This window comes from Botryllus schlosseri, chromosome 9 (genome assembly GCF_051294905.1).
Source record: "Botryllus schlosseri isolate E-star chromosome 9, Bs_hap1, whole genome shotgun sequence".
Taxonomy (NCBI): Eukaryota; Metazoa; Chordata; class Ascidiacea; order Stolidobranchia; family Styelidae; genus Botryllus; species Botryllus schlosseri.
The window spans coordinates 8,181,447-8,198,985 of NC_137244.1; the positions used below are offsets into that span (position 1 = coordinate 8,181,447).

Here is a 17,539-nt window from a genome sequence, read left to right on the forward strand (position 1 = left end):
GATATTATATCAGGTTATTGATTGCAGGAACTTCTGATTTTCAAACTCCATCGCTCATTATGACGTCACGTGTATTAGTTTTGTTCGTTCATCATTGCTTAACGAATTCTACAATTAGTAAATATACATTCGATGAAGTAGTATGATAGAAGGAACAACCGTCATGCCGTCAAGCCGAACACCTCACAAGAGGAGGATAATATTCACCACTCAGCGTAGTTTCAAATAGTAACGTACTCATAGGTCTTTCGTTTTTCTTAATTTAACGCAATTTGAACATTGCTGCTTGGCGAGGAGTAGCCTATGTCAATGTTAACCGGACAAAGATTTGAAATTTTGTAATCGCCAAATAATTAGTGATGATTTACACATCGAAGAATTAAAAATCAACGACTACTGATGTAAAACATGACCGGACTGTTTTTGTCCGTTAATTGTAACGACAGCTCCCAATATCTGATGAACGAACTATCTTGACCTGATCGATTAGGGCTTGAGATATATTTTCAATCGAACTATATTTATTACAGAGAAGCAGATAATCTGTTTTAACAGCTGCAAGTAGGATCCAACGTAGAAAAGACAGGTAAATTAACAGCAACTGCTAAGGAACACACGAACGCATTTAGACACTATGTCCTAACCCAGTGGTTCTCAACCGGGGGTCCGCGAAGCAATTTCAGGGGGTCCGCGAGACCTCTAAATTTGCGAAACGATTACTAACCTAATTTGTAATTTTTTTTCCAATTAGGGAAATAATGAGGCAGTTTTCCTCCACAACCGCTAAGACCTCATTACTCACATCATCAGAATAATCGTCTGACATGAAATATCCTACCGTTCAAATCCATTTTAACTGTCAAATTGTCAATAACCTACTGATCCAAACATATTGCTGTTTAGAGACGTTTCGTTGGGGTTTGTGGAGAAAATAAAAATATGGAGATAGTAAGGTCAATCAGGATGACTTCGTAATGTTTGAGAAACCTTTTCGATTTCAAGTTTTCAGTATCATCAAATTAGAAAACAGTCGTTTGAAATAAAACTCTTATGAAGTATTTTCCTCATTTTTCCCAATGAAGGGATTGAAACCTCGCCACGAAGTCCATTTTATCCAGCGATATACGTAACCACTATTCCATAATAACTTCAAGATGAGATGCTAGATAAAAATGACTAGGCTGCACGTGACATCTTCATTAAAAATATGTTTCTTCATTATAGTGCCATAAATGTTGCGATCACACCAAAAGTGTCGTCGGAAGCGTTTCGCGTTAATATTACATTAGCCTCCATCTATCTTTGTGGATATGGATTTTCGGCACTCATTCATGTCAAATCGAAGACACGAATTTTCAAGACGATATAATTCAAGAAATACAGCTGCAAAATTAGCTTTGAAATAATTTAAGTCTAATCAATTTCTACGTAAATAGTATGATGTTATTTTCAAGAAAAGTCATTTAGTTGCTGTTTATCATAAGCCTGCAGTTCATATTGGCACAAGACAGATGACGGTCGCACAAAATTGAGCCAAATTTCAACTAAAGCTTTAGGGGGTCCGCGAGGGTCCGTGACGGTCAAAAGGGGGTCCGCGAAGCCAAAAAGGTTGAGAACCACTGTCCTAACTCATAGGTTCTCAACCTTTTTGTCTTCGTGGACCCCTTTTGGACCGTCACGGACCCCGCGGATCCCCTAAAGTTTTATTTCAAATTTAGCTCAATTATCTGTCTGGTGCAAATGTTAACTGTGGGCTAGTGATAAACAGAAACCAAACGTATTTTCTTGAAAATAACATCATACTATTCATAGATCGAGTACCATAGGTGTGTGTGTATATGCATGCAGTATCCAAAGTAGTTAGCAAATGAATTTGGAACTTGTTGTTGGTTAAACATGTACATGAACTTTGCTAATTCAAATATATATGTCTACAATTTTGAGAATGCGACGTTTCTTATAACATGGAGATAAGCGATGATAGAAGGACAGTCCAGCAATGGCCCGAATGGCTTTATTCTGCAGTACTTGTAGAGGTTTCAAAATAGTTTGGGTTGCAGATACCCACATAATAATACCGTATTGCAAATGACAGTGAACGATGGAGAAATAAGGACTTCTAAGCAAATGCCTAGAAACAATTCTATTTAGACGCCACCATATAGACACCAGTATTACGAGAGCAATGAAACAAAAACCAATACAATTAACTTCACCATATTGCCAATCGCAGAGGTTAATTCGGGATGTTTACATCGGCCTAGTGTCAGATGGTATGAGCCGCTCACGATGGTTGCTATATTAACCTTGATTTGATGCTGAATATAGCACATACTATTATTAGCGTTGATTAGTCGAGTGGTCCTCGGGTGCGATTCAAGTGCTAAATATTTCCTATAGCAAAGTCACAACTCCCAAAGTAAATACGAACCGGACCTTTTACCCATTGTTTTTTACTACAGTCCTTAAAGTACAGGGGGGGGCGACAGACCTACGCAATTTAAAAAATGGCGCTGCAGGAAAAAGGTTAAGAACCACTGCCCGACATGAAGAGGGAGCCAATCGTTATTTCACAATGCTTGAATTCATGGATCGTTTGAATCTGCCGCCATAAACATCGGCAGCTTACACAGTGCATGCACCATATTAGCGTGAGTTGCAGCTAGAATGAAATTCGTTGGGGCGAGAAATCGTCAAACAAGGTTGAATAATGTATATATTGTAACGTAACAATTGAATGACGTCACATTTAAATAGAAAATTGTTATCTCTTGAGGCCTTGTTGACGGATGATCATCGCAAGCGGTGTATTGTCTTCAAAAATGTATCCAAGGCTTTGTTGTAAGAAGTTAAATCAATGTAGTCAAGAGTAATCGTGTTTGCTTCTCCATGTAATCGAATCGTAATCGAATACTTCACGATTTTGCTGTAGTCGGGATCGTAACCCCATAATTCAGAAGGAATCGCAATCTAGGGTTACCATATTTCAGCAACCCAAATTCCGGACACTCTTCAGCACCCACTAGTGGATTTCAAAATGAGTTATGACGTCACACCAGCAAAGCTTTGCTCATGGACCAGAGGTGGTCACGGTCCGGTTCAGGAGTATGTGGCTGTGTGTTGTGTAACCGGGACCGAAAGCACGTGTTTTCAGCCCCATCCCGCCCAAATAAACAATGATTTTTAGCCCACATTATAGGGTAATCGATGCAACTTCCGAAGGGGAGTGCTTGCTATATGAATCTAGTTTCTATATGCATCTGGTCGTTAAATTATTTGAATGAATTCTGTCAATAATATTGGTCGTTCCATATATTACCATATAGATACTACTCTCCGCCCACATAATCAGAGTTAGCGGTAATGCTGGTTGAGGATGATGAGCTCGAAAATGCTGGGAGCGTAATTGCACATCGTTAACTCATGTTCATGTCCTACCGATAAGATGGATAATCAGCCTTATGCCGGTCAGCACCACGGAGCCTTGTAAACACCCCACATCCAGTGGTTTCCAACCTTTTATGGTCGCGACTCCATCTACAACTTGAAAATGTTTCGTGGCCCAGATCAAAATTTTAGGAGCTGATTACTAAAAGAAGTCAACACCCTTGCCCAGACTTACTCACGGGCTATTTTTTAAGCTGATTACGTTCAACATATTCGCAAACCCCAGAATAAAGGCAAACAAACCCCCCTCCCGTTTGGAACCACTATCTTTGAATAAATCATTTAAACGGCTTTAACGATCTCTAGGAATATAACGTTCCCCTATAATTTCGATTACAATTTGACTTATTCCAGTAAATGAAGGTCGTTTTTATTTATATTTTATGGCAGTGTTTACGAGGGTGGTAGTCTCCATATTAAAATCAATAAATGTGATAGTAAATCGCGCGCAGCGCGAAGAAAAATATCATACATCAGCATAAATATTCCCAAACAAAATTGTTTTTATGCTGATTTACGAAAAAAATTATGAGCCTACGTCAAAATTCCGGACATTTGGCATATTTTAGAAATTCCTCCCGGACGCTAGTTTGAACAGTGAAATTCCGGACATGTCCGGGAAATTCCGGACGTATGGCAACCCTATCGTAATCGCAATCGATTGCATTGATAAATTAATCACCCCATGTCTGATCAAAATTGACGCCAGAGCCAATATTAGGATATACATTGCACATAAAACATCTCAATTATCGCAGAGTAGGCTGTATACTTACCAACTCCATAAGCATGGTGCATCGATATTGTAAAAAGTAGTGTCGTCAATGCGGCGTGCATGCTGTCTGTTCGATCTTGAACAATAATGCTTTATCACAGATACGCCATATTATTACCTTACGGATATAGATTACAGATAGGCTCTGCGAAAGATATGAAACAAACATACCGCATTAATATTGTTTGTTATTAAACATGCATGGGTTCGTTCAATAGAACCCGCCGAACCCGCGCATTACCCTGTGTTTTTGTGAGCATGCGAAATACCATCAATTTCGACCACAACACCAGTTTTGGTTCGAAAGAATTATCGATCCAAGTGTCAGAACGTATTGACGCTTATCTGGGCAAAGTAACGACATGTACAAACGTGCATGTCTAATTTGAACTCAATAATTAGTCATCAGACGAGCTGACTCGACCTCGTTGAAGAATAGATTAGTTTTGGAAGCAGTCAGTTTTCTAAGAAAACCCCCGTATTCAAAGTATACAGTCCTATCGCACTGCATGTATCTCTGTGTTATCGAGGTCTCGGTTTATCGCTTCTTAATCCATGGCGAAATTTCTGGATATTCCCTGGCACAGGCTGACCCCCATTTAAAATATCTTCATAACATTAGCTGACGACTATGGCAATCTTGTTCTCCGGTGGACTGATTATTCGCGCCGGTAACGAGCAACGTTGAAAAAATTTATGATAATTATAAATATTTTCTGTAATAACCATTACGGTTTTCAGTTACAGTTGCTGAAGATCTTACCACACTGACTGGTAAAACTGCATCCCGATTCGCATAAATCACCACCGAACGCTGTTGCTGTCAGTAAAACCAATTCGTAATGATCAACTGTAACAAAATTTGCCTATAGTCTTACTTCCTTTTATAGTTCACAAACTGTAGGCTATATAAGAACAATTTTGGTAAAGCTAATCGACTGGACCAGTTTTCGTCATGATCGTATGCTACATATTCGCTTTAGCATTTTAGTTCTAAACACTTCATCGAGAAACCGTCTGTAACCAATATATTACATGCAAATAGCGTACGGTAAACATTTCACTATTGAAGTGCGACAACCCATTCAGGATAATATAGTTATCTCAGGTCGGTATTGGGGCAAAAATAGATAGCGCCTAGAAAATGCCTTAGCTCGATTTTCTCACTGCCGTCGAGTAGCCAGTTGCCCGTGACGATCTTCCACATATTTAGGCGCGTCTCATAACATTTCAAACAAAATAAAACAGTGACTCATTGGAACTTACTAGAGTCAGACTTTGGCCTGGGTCAACTCCCTAACTTACACGAAAAGACATTACAGACGCTGAACCATAAGCAAGTGTGTTTTTATTTACGTAATAGCCTAAGCGCCAGCGCGTTAGGTGACGGTTCCACTTCTCTTTTGCATGGAAGCGTGAACTAGATTACACCAGATGTTGTTGATGTTGTGCATGCGTCTATGTTGATGTCAGATGTGTACTTCCTTGCCAACATCACAAATATTAGATGCTTCGCCTTTACCGGTCATTTATGAGTTGTCATGCTCAATTACCATGCAAGTCGTATTTGTCGGAGATCAGGAAATTGTATTAACCCGACTTTGACTTTGATCAAAGGCGTGAAGAATTCAAACGTTCTAGAGTGTAACTACGCCGGCGTCTTATGTCTCTGTCCACTGGAGTTAGCGATATCTAGCGCACGTTTTGAGAACAAATCATGCGTTTAGTCCGCGAGAATGAAATATTTATCCACACGAGTTAATTTCGCGAGGTTCAAAAATGCGCCGACTAACTTGATAGAATACCAGAAGTTGCCGTCTAACCCAGGGGTGGGCAAACTTTAGAGCCATCGGGCCGCATTTAACATCTGAATCCATTCGCGGGCCGCACTAAATAAAATTGGGATTATAAACCAAAACGCAATATTGGTATAGTGAGGACATGGAGAAAATACACATGCTTATTTAAAACACACCAAACATTGCTTTGATGATATCGTAGACGCGTCAGAAACAGTGGCGAGATTTCATAGGCTGGTCGACCTCAATAACCAATTCGTCAAAACTATAGATATAAAAGTCGGTTGTCCCGATTCTTAGAACAGGATTGAAATTAAAATCTGTGAGCAGCGATCTGTTCATAGATTTACTAATTCAACTTTTGGTTTAGTTCCAGGACACACAATACTAACAGCATCATAACCATTAGCTTCTAACACACGCTTCTACTATGTGTAGATAAAACATAAATACCCAAATCCCACGCATACAGAGAACGAATTTAGGAAGACACGCGCGAATCGTTTTTTATAAGCACATCACTGAAATAATTAAAACTGGAGACTCCAGTCTGGAGTGGCCAATATGAAATCCCACTCGTAATCTGAATTATGTCAATCTCGTTTAGGATTCATGTGATGTTTAGCAGTTAAAACCTTTCAAACTGCGTGGACCTTGAGATCGGGCTGTCGCGCCAGAAATTAAACCTAAAAAATAACACAGAAAGTATTTACCTTGGAACAGTGGTTATCAAACTTTTTAAGACACCCCACCCCTTATGATGGTGAAAGATTTCGCGCCCCCCCCCTTATCGTCACATCATAAAACGCAACCAAGATGCTAGCAAACCTACCGGATAGTTTGATGGCATGGAAGGTTACGACTGTGGATGAGAGATTTTTAAATATGAAATTAAGACTAAATACAGAGCAATGATTATGAATTGGAATTAAATCGCGCGGAGCGCGAAAAAAAATTCAGTTGAGCTCAGCTTCGCGTCCCCCTTCAGATGCTTTCAAGACCCCAATTGGGGTGCACACCCAGTTTGAGAAACACTGCGTTAGAATTATCATGGTGATATATACTAAGAAAAAGTTTAAACAAGTCCCTGCATTAATTAGATTTTTAGTACGCATTTTATCAATATTTTTAATAAATTTCTTTAGACTCTCGCGGGCCGCCTGCGGGCCGCAGGCCGTAATTTTCCCACCCCTGGTCTAATCACTGCGAATTTAGAAAAATACTTCCTATGCTCAAAACCTGTTTGTTACTATCTATACTATGATATCTGCAACAAGAATCCCATGTCAGACATCGCCAGCGTGAAAATAGGTCAAATTCACCCAGAACAAGTATACTACTGTCAAAACGTATCCAAATTATTTTTTTGCGCTGGAACACCTGATTAGCACTCATTATGTGTGGATGATTTATATTGCAATAACAAACTCAAAGAATGACTAGGAGCGAACAAAGACAAATCTATATTATCGCGATCAAATTGTCAACGATATCACATCAATATTTGTATAGTAAGTTGAGCGACGATGATGTGTTGGTTATATGCGATCCGTTACAAAATATCTTAGGAACGAGCATAGTATGATTGACGTTTTGAGCATGATTCTGCAGATATGATGCATCGTAGCCGTGAATTGATTTATCGTTATAGGCTATCGTCAGTCATATTTTATTTAGTATATCTTTTGATGTTTAATATCTAGTATACTCTTAGCGAAAAGAGTGTTATTTCCACCCGTGTACCACCCCTGATATACGGGATGAATATACACTTATGCCACACGAAATCAGGACTTACCTCAGACTCACACCACGGTATAAATCGAGTACAAGATTTCAATCCAAGTTATGCATGCACGTAGGAACGTAGGATTTATGACCGCGACATAATTCTGAGTTAGGTACTGTTTCACGTATCACCCTTTTCGGCCCTTTGGGTGTGAATGCACACTCTTTTCGATAAGCGTGTACGGACGATATAAATATCGAATGAAACGCGCACATTTTTCATTCAGGTGAAATTAAGGTTCTACATAATTATGAGGGAAAAGATTATAATTTTCGTGTAAGTTAGAGAGAGAGACGAGACTAGTTAAATGCGAAAGCTTCATCAACCGTGTTTTTTCCAGAGATGGAAGTCGGGCCGGGCTTTTCGGGTTCGGGCCGGGTTCGGGCCGGGCTCGGGCCGGGTTCGGGCCCAAAGTTATAAAAATTATCGGGATTGAATCGGGCCGAATAGTCACTACGAAAAGCATTGACTTCATATACAAATTTGATTTGCAATTTTGTTCGAAAGTGGCACAACTACATATAAGATACACCAATACCGTATCACGTATAAGTATGGCAATATCTGTGAATAAATTTTATACGAAGTACGAACCCAGATAAATTTCATTATAAGACGGCCCGAAGACTATGATTGAATAATGAAACAATGTCAGCTAAATAGTAAACAAGTGTCCCAAAAACGCCAGACATTGATCATTGTTCAGGCCACATTGTGACGAAAACATGACTTACGGATGGATGGATTACCATGCTGGAGTCTGGATTACTACCAATTTAGTTTTAATTTCGATGACGCATGCTGAACTGAACAGCTAGAAGCAGGTGATGAGACGACGGCTTCCGTTGTGGCACAGCAGAATTGATCGATAGATGTGTTACGGCGGTGTTAATATTTATTAAAGAAAGCTTTTAGATGCGCCATAGGTCTATACGGAAACTAACTTATATTGTATTAGGCTATGTGACAGCGGTAGTATTGTTATATAGCAGTGTTGGGATCAAGTCACTACCTTCGAGTCACGAGTCATTTCGAGTCATTGCGCATTTTGACTCGAGTCAAGTCAAGTCAATCGATTTTCAAAGCTGACTCGAGTCAAGTCAAGTCACTCGATTTTTGGAGGTGACTCGAGTCAAGTCGAGTCAAGTCACGAGTCAAGTCACAATTCAAGTCAAGTTGCCATTTCGAAGTATGAGGCATGATTGCATCATTGCATTTTGCTAGCTGTCTGAAATACATATTGAGTGGTCCCTGATTCTGAACCACTAAACGAATATAGAGTTGAATATACACGCAAGAAGGCGCTGTATCGCTCACATATACGTAGAACGGGTAAACTACGTTGATAGTCACCAGCCAAAATAGAGAATAGAGAATTGATTGAGAACGAATTGATAAGATGCAATACATTACCCATTTACAAATTGAGAGACGAACCCGACTGTATCCAGTAACTGTTGAGGCTATTGAAATAATCAATTCTTCGTATAACGTGTGAATGCAACGCCCTTTGTATGGATGACAGTTGACTTGTATTTTGAACACACTATTTTTTCTCATCTTGGCCAATTTCATTCCTTTATTTCTTTAATTTAGTTTAATATTGAACCATTTAATACAGTTCACATTTTGCAAAAAGGATGGTGGAACTAAGTTAACAGTGGGGCTGTTTTCAGCGTATTCTCATTCAGATATATTAAGTTCTCTTGCCATATGCAAGATTGCTATCGAAAGAAAACAAAGTGAGAGCATTGAAAAGCTCGAAATTTGAATCGTATATCAGCTTATTTGCTCGCAACAGTTGAAAATTGCTATTTGAACTTGGTTTCGGGCCGAAACGGGCTCAAAACTCGACCGCCGGGTTCGGGCCGGGTTCGGGCTGAACTTGTCGGGTTCGGGCCGGGTTCGGGTCCGGCTCACCCGGCCCGCTTCCATCTCTGGTTTTTTCTGAACAATTCGTAGACTCATTAAAAGTCTAAATAAATGTAATATGTTCAAAGTCTCCACCAACATCGTTGCGACGGAAACGTGGTAAACGTTTGCAATGCTCCCAGTAGCCGGCCGATACATCTTATACACGTTATGAATCCATAAAATGAACAGAATATATAAATGAAAATGTTCGGTGAAAAAATTATTGTAATTAGTATTACAATAGTCCTAATTTCAGAACAAAACAGTTTTAAGTCTCCGATGCATGCACCACACATTGAATGGGACTGAACACTGTTTTGTTGAACGCAATTCTCTGACTTTTCTAGCGCTTTGTTAGTTATATGCGTACCGTGGTAATTGTTGAGCGTGCACCGCACAATGCTCAATGCACAGTCCACACGTTCCTATCCTATGTGTAAATTCACCAGTGATCACGAGCAATTAGATATTCGTAATATTCCCCTTTTTAAGTAGCAACGCTGAGACGCAAATCGATTGATTCGCTTTACATCTGGATTAGAATTGTTCACTTTCAACTACCCGTAAAGCAATGCCTGCACGCTTCCATTTATTTAGTAACGAATGACTGCCAAGCAGACGCATGCTGCTGTAAGCGCCGGCGGAACTGTAACTCTTGTTAATATATTATACCATATCGTAGCGTTAGACGATAACGAAATGTGATTTAAACGAAAATAGAGTGAAGTCATTAAGAACATAAAATATATGCGACTATACAGAGTATCCAGCTTGATGTTGACACAATATTATTACATGATGCCAAGTGACACTTCAACCAGACCATTATCTGTGGCACAAGTGTAAGCTCATTCGTTTGTTACGAAATGCATCCATTATTGCATCAGTTCTGCAACGATACAACCGAGCCGTCGTATTTCCAAAGAGTTGACGAGTCCCGTGGTCTTACTTTATTTTGCGCAGTACGTCGGAACATGGCCTACTAAAAACACGGCCTTACAGTCTGCCTATTGACCTGAAAATTAAGAGGCCTAAAGTCTACTTTCCAACCCTTACCAGCTGTGCACTCAATTGGTCAGAAATGCGATATTTTTATAATGCTACCTGTCTCTGGTACTCTACTAACACACCGGTGCAGAATGTATGTAAAAAATAGTCTATTGCAGCAATATATAACGAAAAAATTAAGAACGAAATTTGCATAATCAAAGAAAAATAGGTGCAGAAACTCTTGAGTTAGAGCCTTAGGAAACAAATATCACAGCCTTACAGGACTATAACTTCTTTTGCCTTTGCCTCGCTTTAAATTGGCGAACTGAGTCTTCCCTGAGTGAGGAATTTGCAAATTTTTGCTGATTATTGTAAAATATGTTCACAATTTTCTTGAACGCGACATTTGTACAATTTTCACTATGTGCATTGCAACCAATTCGGGATTTACCTAACACAACTTTCAACACACGTAATGCTGCACGGCGCAGAGGAACAGTTTTAGCCAAAACTAGAACTGCGAAGGAATCAAATACAAAATGGGCCACTTCAACGGCAGGTACAGTCAACCGTCCCCTATCCACCAAACTGAAATATTCATCATATTCCTCTTCGGTTTCATCAGTCGTGCGGGATAAGCTACACTCGGTGCAGTCCGCAGAATGACAGCATTACCAAGACCTCTCTGCTTGCTGTTCACAACACTCCACCGTCACATATATATGACTTTGAGGTATCCGCCTTATCTGGAAGTATTTGGAGCAAGCTGCTATGGTTTTTTCATCAACGATAGCCAGTGCCAGGTTGACGTTCTGCTTGTTGTGGCCAGGATGTAGTGCTTTTTTTGTTAGCTTTGGAGCCATTCGCAAATTACACTCCAATTGCCATGCAATATAACCAGCAGGGCTAATTATGGATATATCGCCACCTTTAATATAGAATGATGGAAGGAAAATCTCCCAGCATTCAGTAGATTGTTGCGAATGTTCTTCACCAAATGAACGTTGTCATGAAATAGATAGATTTTTGTCTTGCAACTTGGATGATTGATGAACAACTCGGAGTTTGAACCAAACTGCGATGACAGTATATTGAAAGCACGAACGTTGGTACTGTGGTTGTCAGAAACAATACCTCTCATATTAAATCCTAGATCCAAGATTTTCGTGATGCAATCAGACAGCTTTTTCGCTAACCAGGTACCTTAAAATTGTGTTTCTGGTAAAATTTGTAGGACTAACGGAAGTGATTTTCAAGTCCCTTGAACATAATCAATATGACGCCTTTGTAAAGATTTCCATCTTCATCAGCACCATAATATTTGCCACCATGATATTGCAGACTTTTTTGCAGATACATTTCATTTTTCATCCACCATCATGATAACATCCTCAGAAATTTCCATGGCCTTCGAAAAATCAATAGTCCCTTTAGTCTTGTTCGTAAACAGCTCAAAGATGGCATATGGAACGTTTCCAAACGTGTCTTGTACGCTTGGCAAGGAATAGAACGCAAAAGCAAGCAGTACCGGATCATATTGCCAGAGTATTGCCAGCCTTGTGGTATCTTGGATTATGCAGCTCCTCTAAAATATCTACTTCGGGATCCGGATCAGTTAGACTATCCAAATAGCTTGGGAAGTTTAGTAGCTCGCATTTCCTTTTGAGCAGAGTATTTCTGCTTGTGCAGAACCATGTTGGTAAAGGCACACGTATCCCATTGTATTGCATCTGCACTAGGGCTGGGCAAAATCGAGTACCTGGGTGATTCGATTCTGAATCACGTAAAATGCTTCGAGTCGAGTCGAGTATTCGAGTATCACTCATTATGACGTCACAACCTAGTGTACTATGTCAAAGTTCAAATATGTACCATTTATACCACCACGAAGAACATAATGCGTCTTATCCGTCACATTCAAGATACTTTGGTATTTTTTTGACCGTCCCGATTTCATTGCACTTCTTGACAATGTTGTGGGATGATCATGACTTCGGAAATGTGTTATTTCCAGTAACGTTCCTAGCTTTGTACTATGTCTCGTATGCTGCGATACGGCCAATCAAGATTTCAAGACTTCCTCATTGGAAAAGAGTATCAAAACTATAACTCTCGTTAGTAAATTAACTTTTAGTTGCGAGGAGCGTATAATTTTAGTACTCGAAAAAATCGTCTTTTACTACTCGACTCGAATCATTAAAATTAATACTCGATTCAGATTCGAGTACTCGAATCATTGTGCCCAGCCCTAATCTGCACCCTCAATTGACTGTCAATTTTTATGGCATTCTTGATTTTCGGAAAGCCTTCCAAACATAGCTCATCATAGTATACAACATGCTGATCCCCTGCTTGAGACTTTGGCAGATTTGGCAGTAGTATATCCAGAAGTACACCCAACCACGCGACACTCAAGAACCATCGCCTATTAACTACACTAGAAAATGAATATTAACAAATTATACATCACTGAAGCAAAATATTGTTCAGGTACAGCACCCTATCCAAGCCTTGCAACAATTAATGAAATTCTATAGAAGCAGTTAAATGAACATGCCTTCGTCATTATATATGTCTTAGAACCAACGCTACCAGCTATACAATTCGTCAAAATAGACTACCATATCCAAGACTATGTTAGCGAGCAAGCAGATTATCATACTACAATGGAGCCGTTCGAACACGACGTTATTCGCGTCAACTTGAACCGCTGGCATTATCGAAGAACCGTAACCTGATTGCTAACTAAACTATCAAATGATAATACTGACCCTCAGCTCGTGAATATACCCTAGATAGCGAAAGAAACAAGTGCAATGCGACGACCAGCACCACACAGCTCAACCCGAACAACTACAAATGTCTACTCTTGACTTCAACAACAACAACTACAACAACTGTATTCATCCGCACGAGTTTTTGCAGTAATATCCGTGGATTGTCCACCTGACTGGCAGCTCTTTTTGGACTAAAATAATTATTTCCTTGTTAAAACGATACTCCATCATCTTAACACAATAAATCCTAGTCAGAATCCACTGTGATTTTGACTTGCGCGCTACTTACCATCTGTGTAGGTATAACCGTGACATTTACACTTTTTCAGAACTGGCCTCTTAATTTTCAGGTCAATAGGCAGACTGTAAGGCCGTGTTTTTAGTAGGCCATGGTCGGAATGATTCCATTTTGTCATAAATGCGTGAGTAGTCAATGCGATGCAATACAAAAATGGTATGCGATAGTCGCAGTATCTTTGTAAGATTTACTGAGGTTATGTTGCCTGTGGTAAAGTTACGAAAGCTGGCGTGTAGACTATGACGTCAAAAAACTATCTGTTTACACGAACTGCGAATTCGATATGTATTCTCATTATTCTTCAAACCAGCGGAAGCAAGACTAAGAACTAGACGCATTTTATTTGATTTCTTCTCAACGGGCTGTATTGTCGCGTTAGTTAATGTCGAGCCAAGCGAATCGCTTTCACGCAGCTGCAATTATCCAATTCCTACTTCTACGTTACGATGGATGAACCAACCCAATTAATCTCTTGCTCTATGACACAAAAAGACGGTTAGCAGCATTTCTGAAAATCAACAAACCAGAGGCTGTCTCCTGACGCCATTACTACAGCCAAATAACATCATTGGTCAAGATATTGCCAAAATCTGCTAATATTTAAAGTTATGGCTATGGAAGGGAAAATGTTTGGATCCAGAAAAAATATAACCATATGACACTTGAATCCGAAATGTAGATGTTTTTTAGTCATTTAACGTAATCCTAATTGGTTTTGAATGTTTAAAAACCTAGACGGAATAGTGTCGATGTCAGTATTTAAAATCTTGTCATATCTGATTCCGATCCGTATCAAACAGGTGTTAATGGAATGGTAACGTTTAGCGACTGAAACTATGGAACAAAGTGCGTATAAGCAACACACTGCCAGTGACATTGTACTTTTATCGCCACATTGGACCCACTAGCTGCAGATAAACAAAATCAGAGCTGTCGTCGATTGTGAAATCCACTGGCATTCTGGCAAATTTAAATCACTCATATTGACCCTTTTCTTTTGAAAGCGTGTTCAAATGCCATTCGATTCGCTTTCGTGGGTCGGTGTCGTGGGCGGAGCCGCAAAGGCTAGGAACCACTAATTTAGGTAACGAATCCATGCATGTAAAATAAGTCATTCTCTTCACACGGGTTTGGAAAATTTACATGCAGAAGTTTGGCAATCAAGTTTGACAGTCAAACAAATGCATTCATACTATTTCAGTGACTCTACGATACGTATGTGTACTGTATATATGTGTATGGTGTTTCAATGTTTGGTTGTATTTGTAGATTGCACAAATGAGACTTGGAATGATAAAGATGACATATGACATTTGAATAAGATTTGCAGCTTCCTTATTTTGAAGTATTTCCCTTGACTTGACTTCAGTGGGGGGTTATCGGTATAAATCAGAGTCAAAGAATACCGGGAAAAAGCACGGATATAACATATTCAAACCTCATTTGGCGTAATAGGCTTCGAACCCCTGTCATATACGGACCCAGAATATCTTTAACCAGGACTACATCGTCTTTCATCATTTTTACCGTCGGCGGTCATCATCATCAGAATATTCTTTTCGTACCAATGATCTATATCTAAGTGCTATAGCTGTTGAACCGACTATTATTAGATCCGCTATTCTTGGCTGAAGATTTGGGGGCCAGAGATCAGTTTGCAATTTTTGATCCATCAGTACCACATATCCCCCCAGACCTACTTCATCCTACCACATCAAGCCTAAAAGCCTAGAGGTGGATCGTGCTACCAGTAGGAAGATACGGTATCATAATAATGAAAGGTTGTCATGCTCAGGAAAGGCTGTATCTGTGCCTGTATCTGTGAAGGTCTTCAAGAGCCACCAGGAAGTCTATGTCGTGTTGTGGAAGCTCGATGTGACAAGTGCGAAAGGGGAGGCAACACTCTTTAGCGAAACGAGTATGTATTCATACCTAAAAGGGTGGTGTTTCGACGCGGCACTGTTGTCAATGAGTGCCGATTTACCAGGCGTCGAATCCTGTCTGCTCAGCTAAAATCTGCTACTGTGGACTAGGCAAACCTTGCGTATCGTTCTCGTATTCTTCTCAATCCAACCCAATGACCCCAGTCGAAGAATAATGTAGACTTGAGAATTCGTCGTTACAAATACAAAAATGAGAATGCAAGCGAGATTCGCAATGGTGCTCGCTCGTCCGTTGCTCGATGGAATTGAGGGCGAGACAACGGTAACGAGGGCAATTTATACAAGCGAAGAAGACAATTCAAAACAGTAATCAAATCACTGAAATCGAACAAATACAATTAGTACAAACATGAAATACAAATAAGGACAGTTAAAAGACGATCTGATTCCTCTCAAAACGTTATCAAATAAAGGATTGTAAAACTTGCGCAATCGCAAACACTGGGACGTGGCGACCCCCAGACCCCCGCACCCGCCAGTCCGACTATTCAATACTGCATGTTACAACCAGAGGTGGTCAAAGTAGTCAAGACAGCTACTCAAGTAGAAGTAGAAGTATCGACGTAAAAATCTACTCAAGTACGAGTAGAAGTACTTTTTTCATAAGCAACCTAAAACTACTTGAAGTAGAAGTAGAATTGACTGCCTTTAAATCTACTCAAGTAAGTAAGTAGTTGTGAAAACGATCGAAATTCGTTCGCATCGATTGTCAAAAGGTGCAAATTGAGCTTTGCGAAAGGTGACGAGCTTGATTCATATTAATGCATCCCAGGAGGTATTCAATTTTCGACAGCATAAGCATTCGTCCGCATCATGGGATGAAAATGATGGTATTGATATGAAAATGCGATACTAATCCTCTGTTTGATCGAGCAGCCCGGTCTAGAAAATATCATGGTATGGCGCCCTCCCCCATATTATGAGGCCCGTCGTTTAGTCGAAGAGCAATACGGAGAAGTTGTATAGGATACGGTGTGAACACTTTGCGCGATTAGTAAGTGAATAAAAAATATGGTGGATCGTAAAAATGCCATATTGTGAAGCTTTATTTCCGGAAATAAAGGCATTACTACACTTACTTTTATGCTTCAACATGTATGTTATCGAGACAAAAGAACTGATAATAATTAGAGCTCAAAGTAAATGATACTGGGAGTTGAAAGTGAAATATAAATACTACTTCTAAAAGCGCAATATGTATTTCATTTCTGAAGACAGAAAGTTGCAAAGGTGGTATGCTAAAACAGCTCTAAAACTAAAAAAGTCAGAATTCACTTTTTCAGATTAGGACACGCCATGGACTGCAAGATTACGATATGTTAAATAAATGCTAGCTTGCGAAACATCAGTTTCAAACGTTATGATGAGCCATATATACTGTGTTGAAATATTCCATATGGGCAGAGGGCGACAATGCGGTGAGAACGGAACTACGCCAACTCTCTACCCAAATTATATTCACCGATACTTTCGTGAAATCATACTGGTTACTCCGTATCCACTGAGCGCGAAGCGCGACGAAAATTTTGAGCTTTACTCAAGTTTTATGAAAATTAAATGTTGATACTCCGTGAAAACAGCCCCGAAATTCCTCAACCTATCTTCCTGATTAAAGGATTAAACTAATTCTACTTGACAAATTGAAAATAGCGAAAAGTAAGTAAGTAGATCACAAAAAATTACGAAGTAGAAGTAGCGAAAATCATATCTACTTGAGTAAGTACCAGAAGTAGAGGAAAACTACTTGAGTACTTCGAAAAAGTAGAAGTACTTCGTTACTGATCACCTCTGGTTACAACACAATCGT

General features: G+C 39.6%; 1 protein-coding gene and 1 long non-coding RNA gene across 2 annotated transcripts in view; both read right to left on the reverse strand.

Moving 5' to 3' along the window:
* LOC145447147 (uncharacterized) overlaps positions 1-17,539 on the reverse strand; it is a 286,300-nt gene that overhangs the window by 97,344 nt on the left and 171,417 nt on the right. The gene's annotated exons all lie outside the window — the stretch shown is intronic.
* LOC145447125 (uncharacterized) overlaps positions 1-17,539 on the reverse strand; it is a 469,805-nt gene that overhangs the window by 84,587 nt on the left and 367,679 nt on the right. Inside the window, exon 2 of the mRNA XM_080325546.1 lies at positions 4,224-4,367. Coding sequence (XP_080181672.1) covers positions 4,224-4,284 — 61 coding nt within the window. The 5' untranslated portion in view covers positions 4,285-4,367. The remainder of the gene's footprint in view (positions 1-4,223; positions 4,368-17,539) is intronic.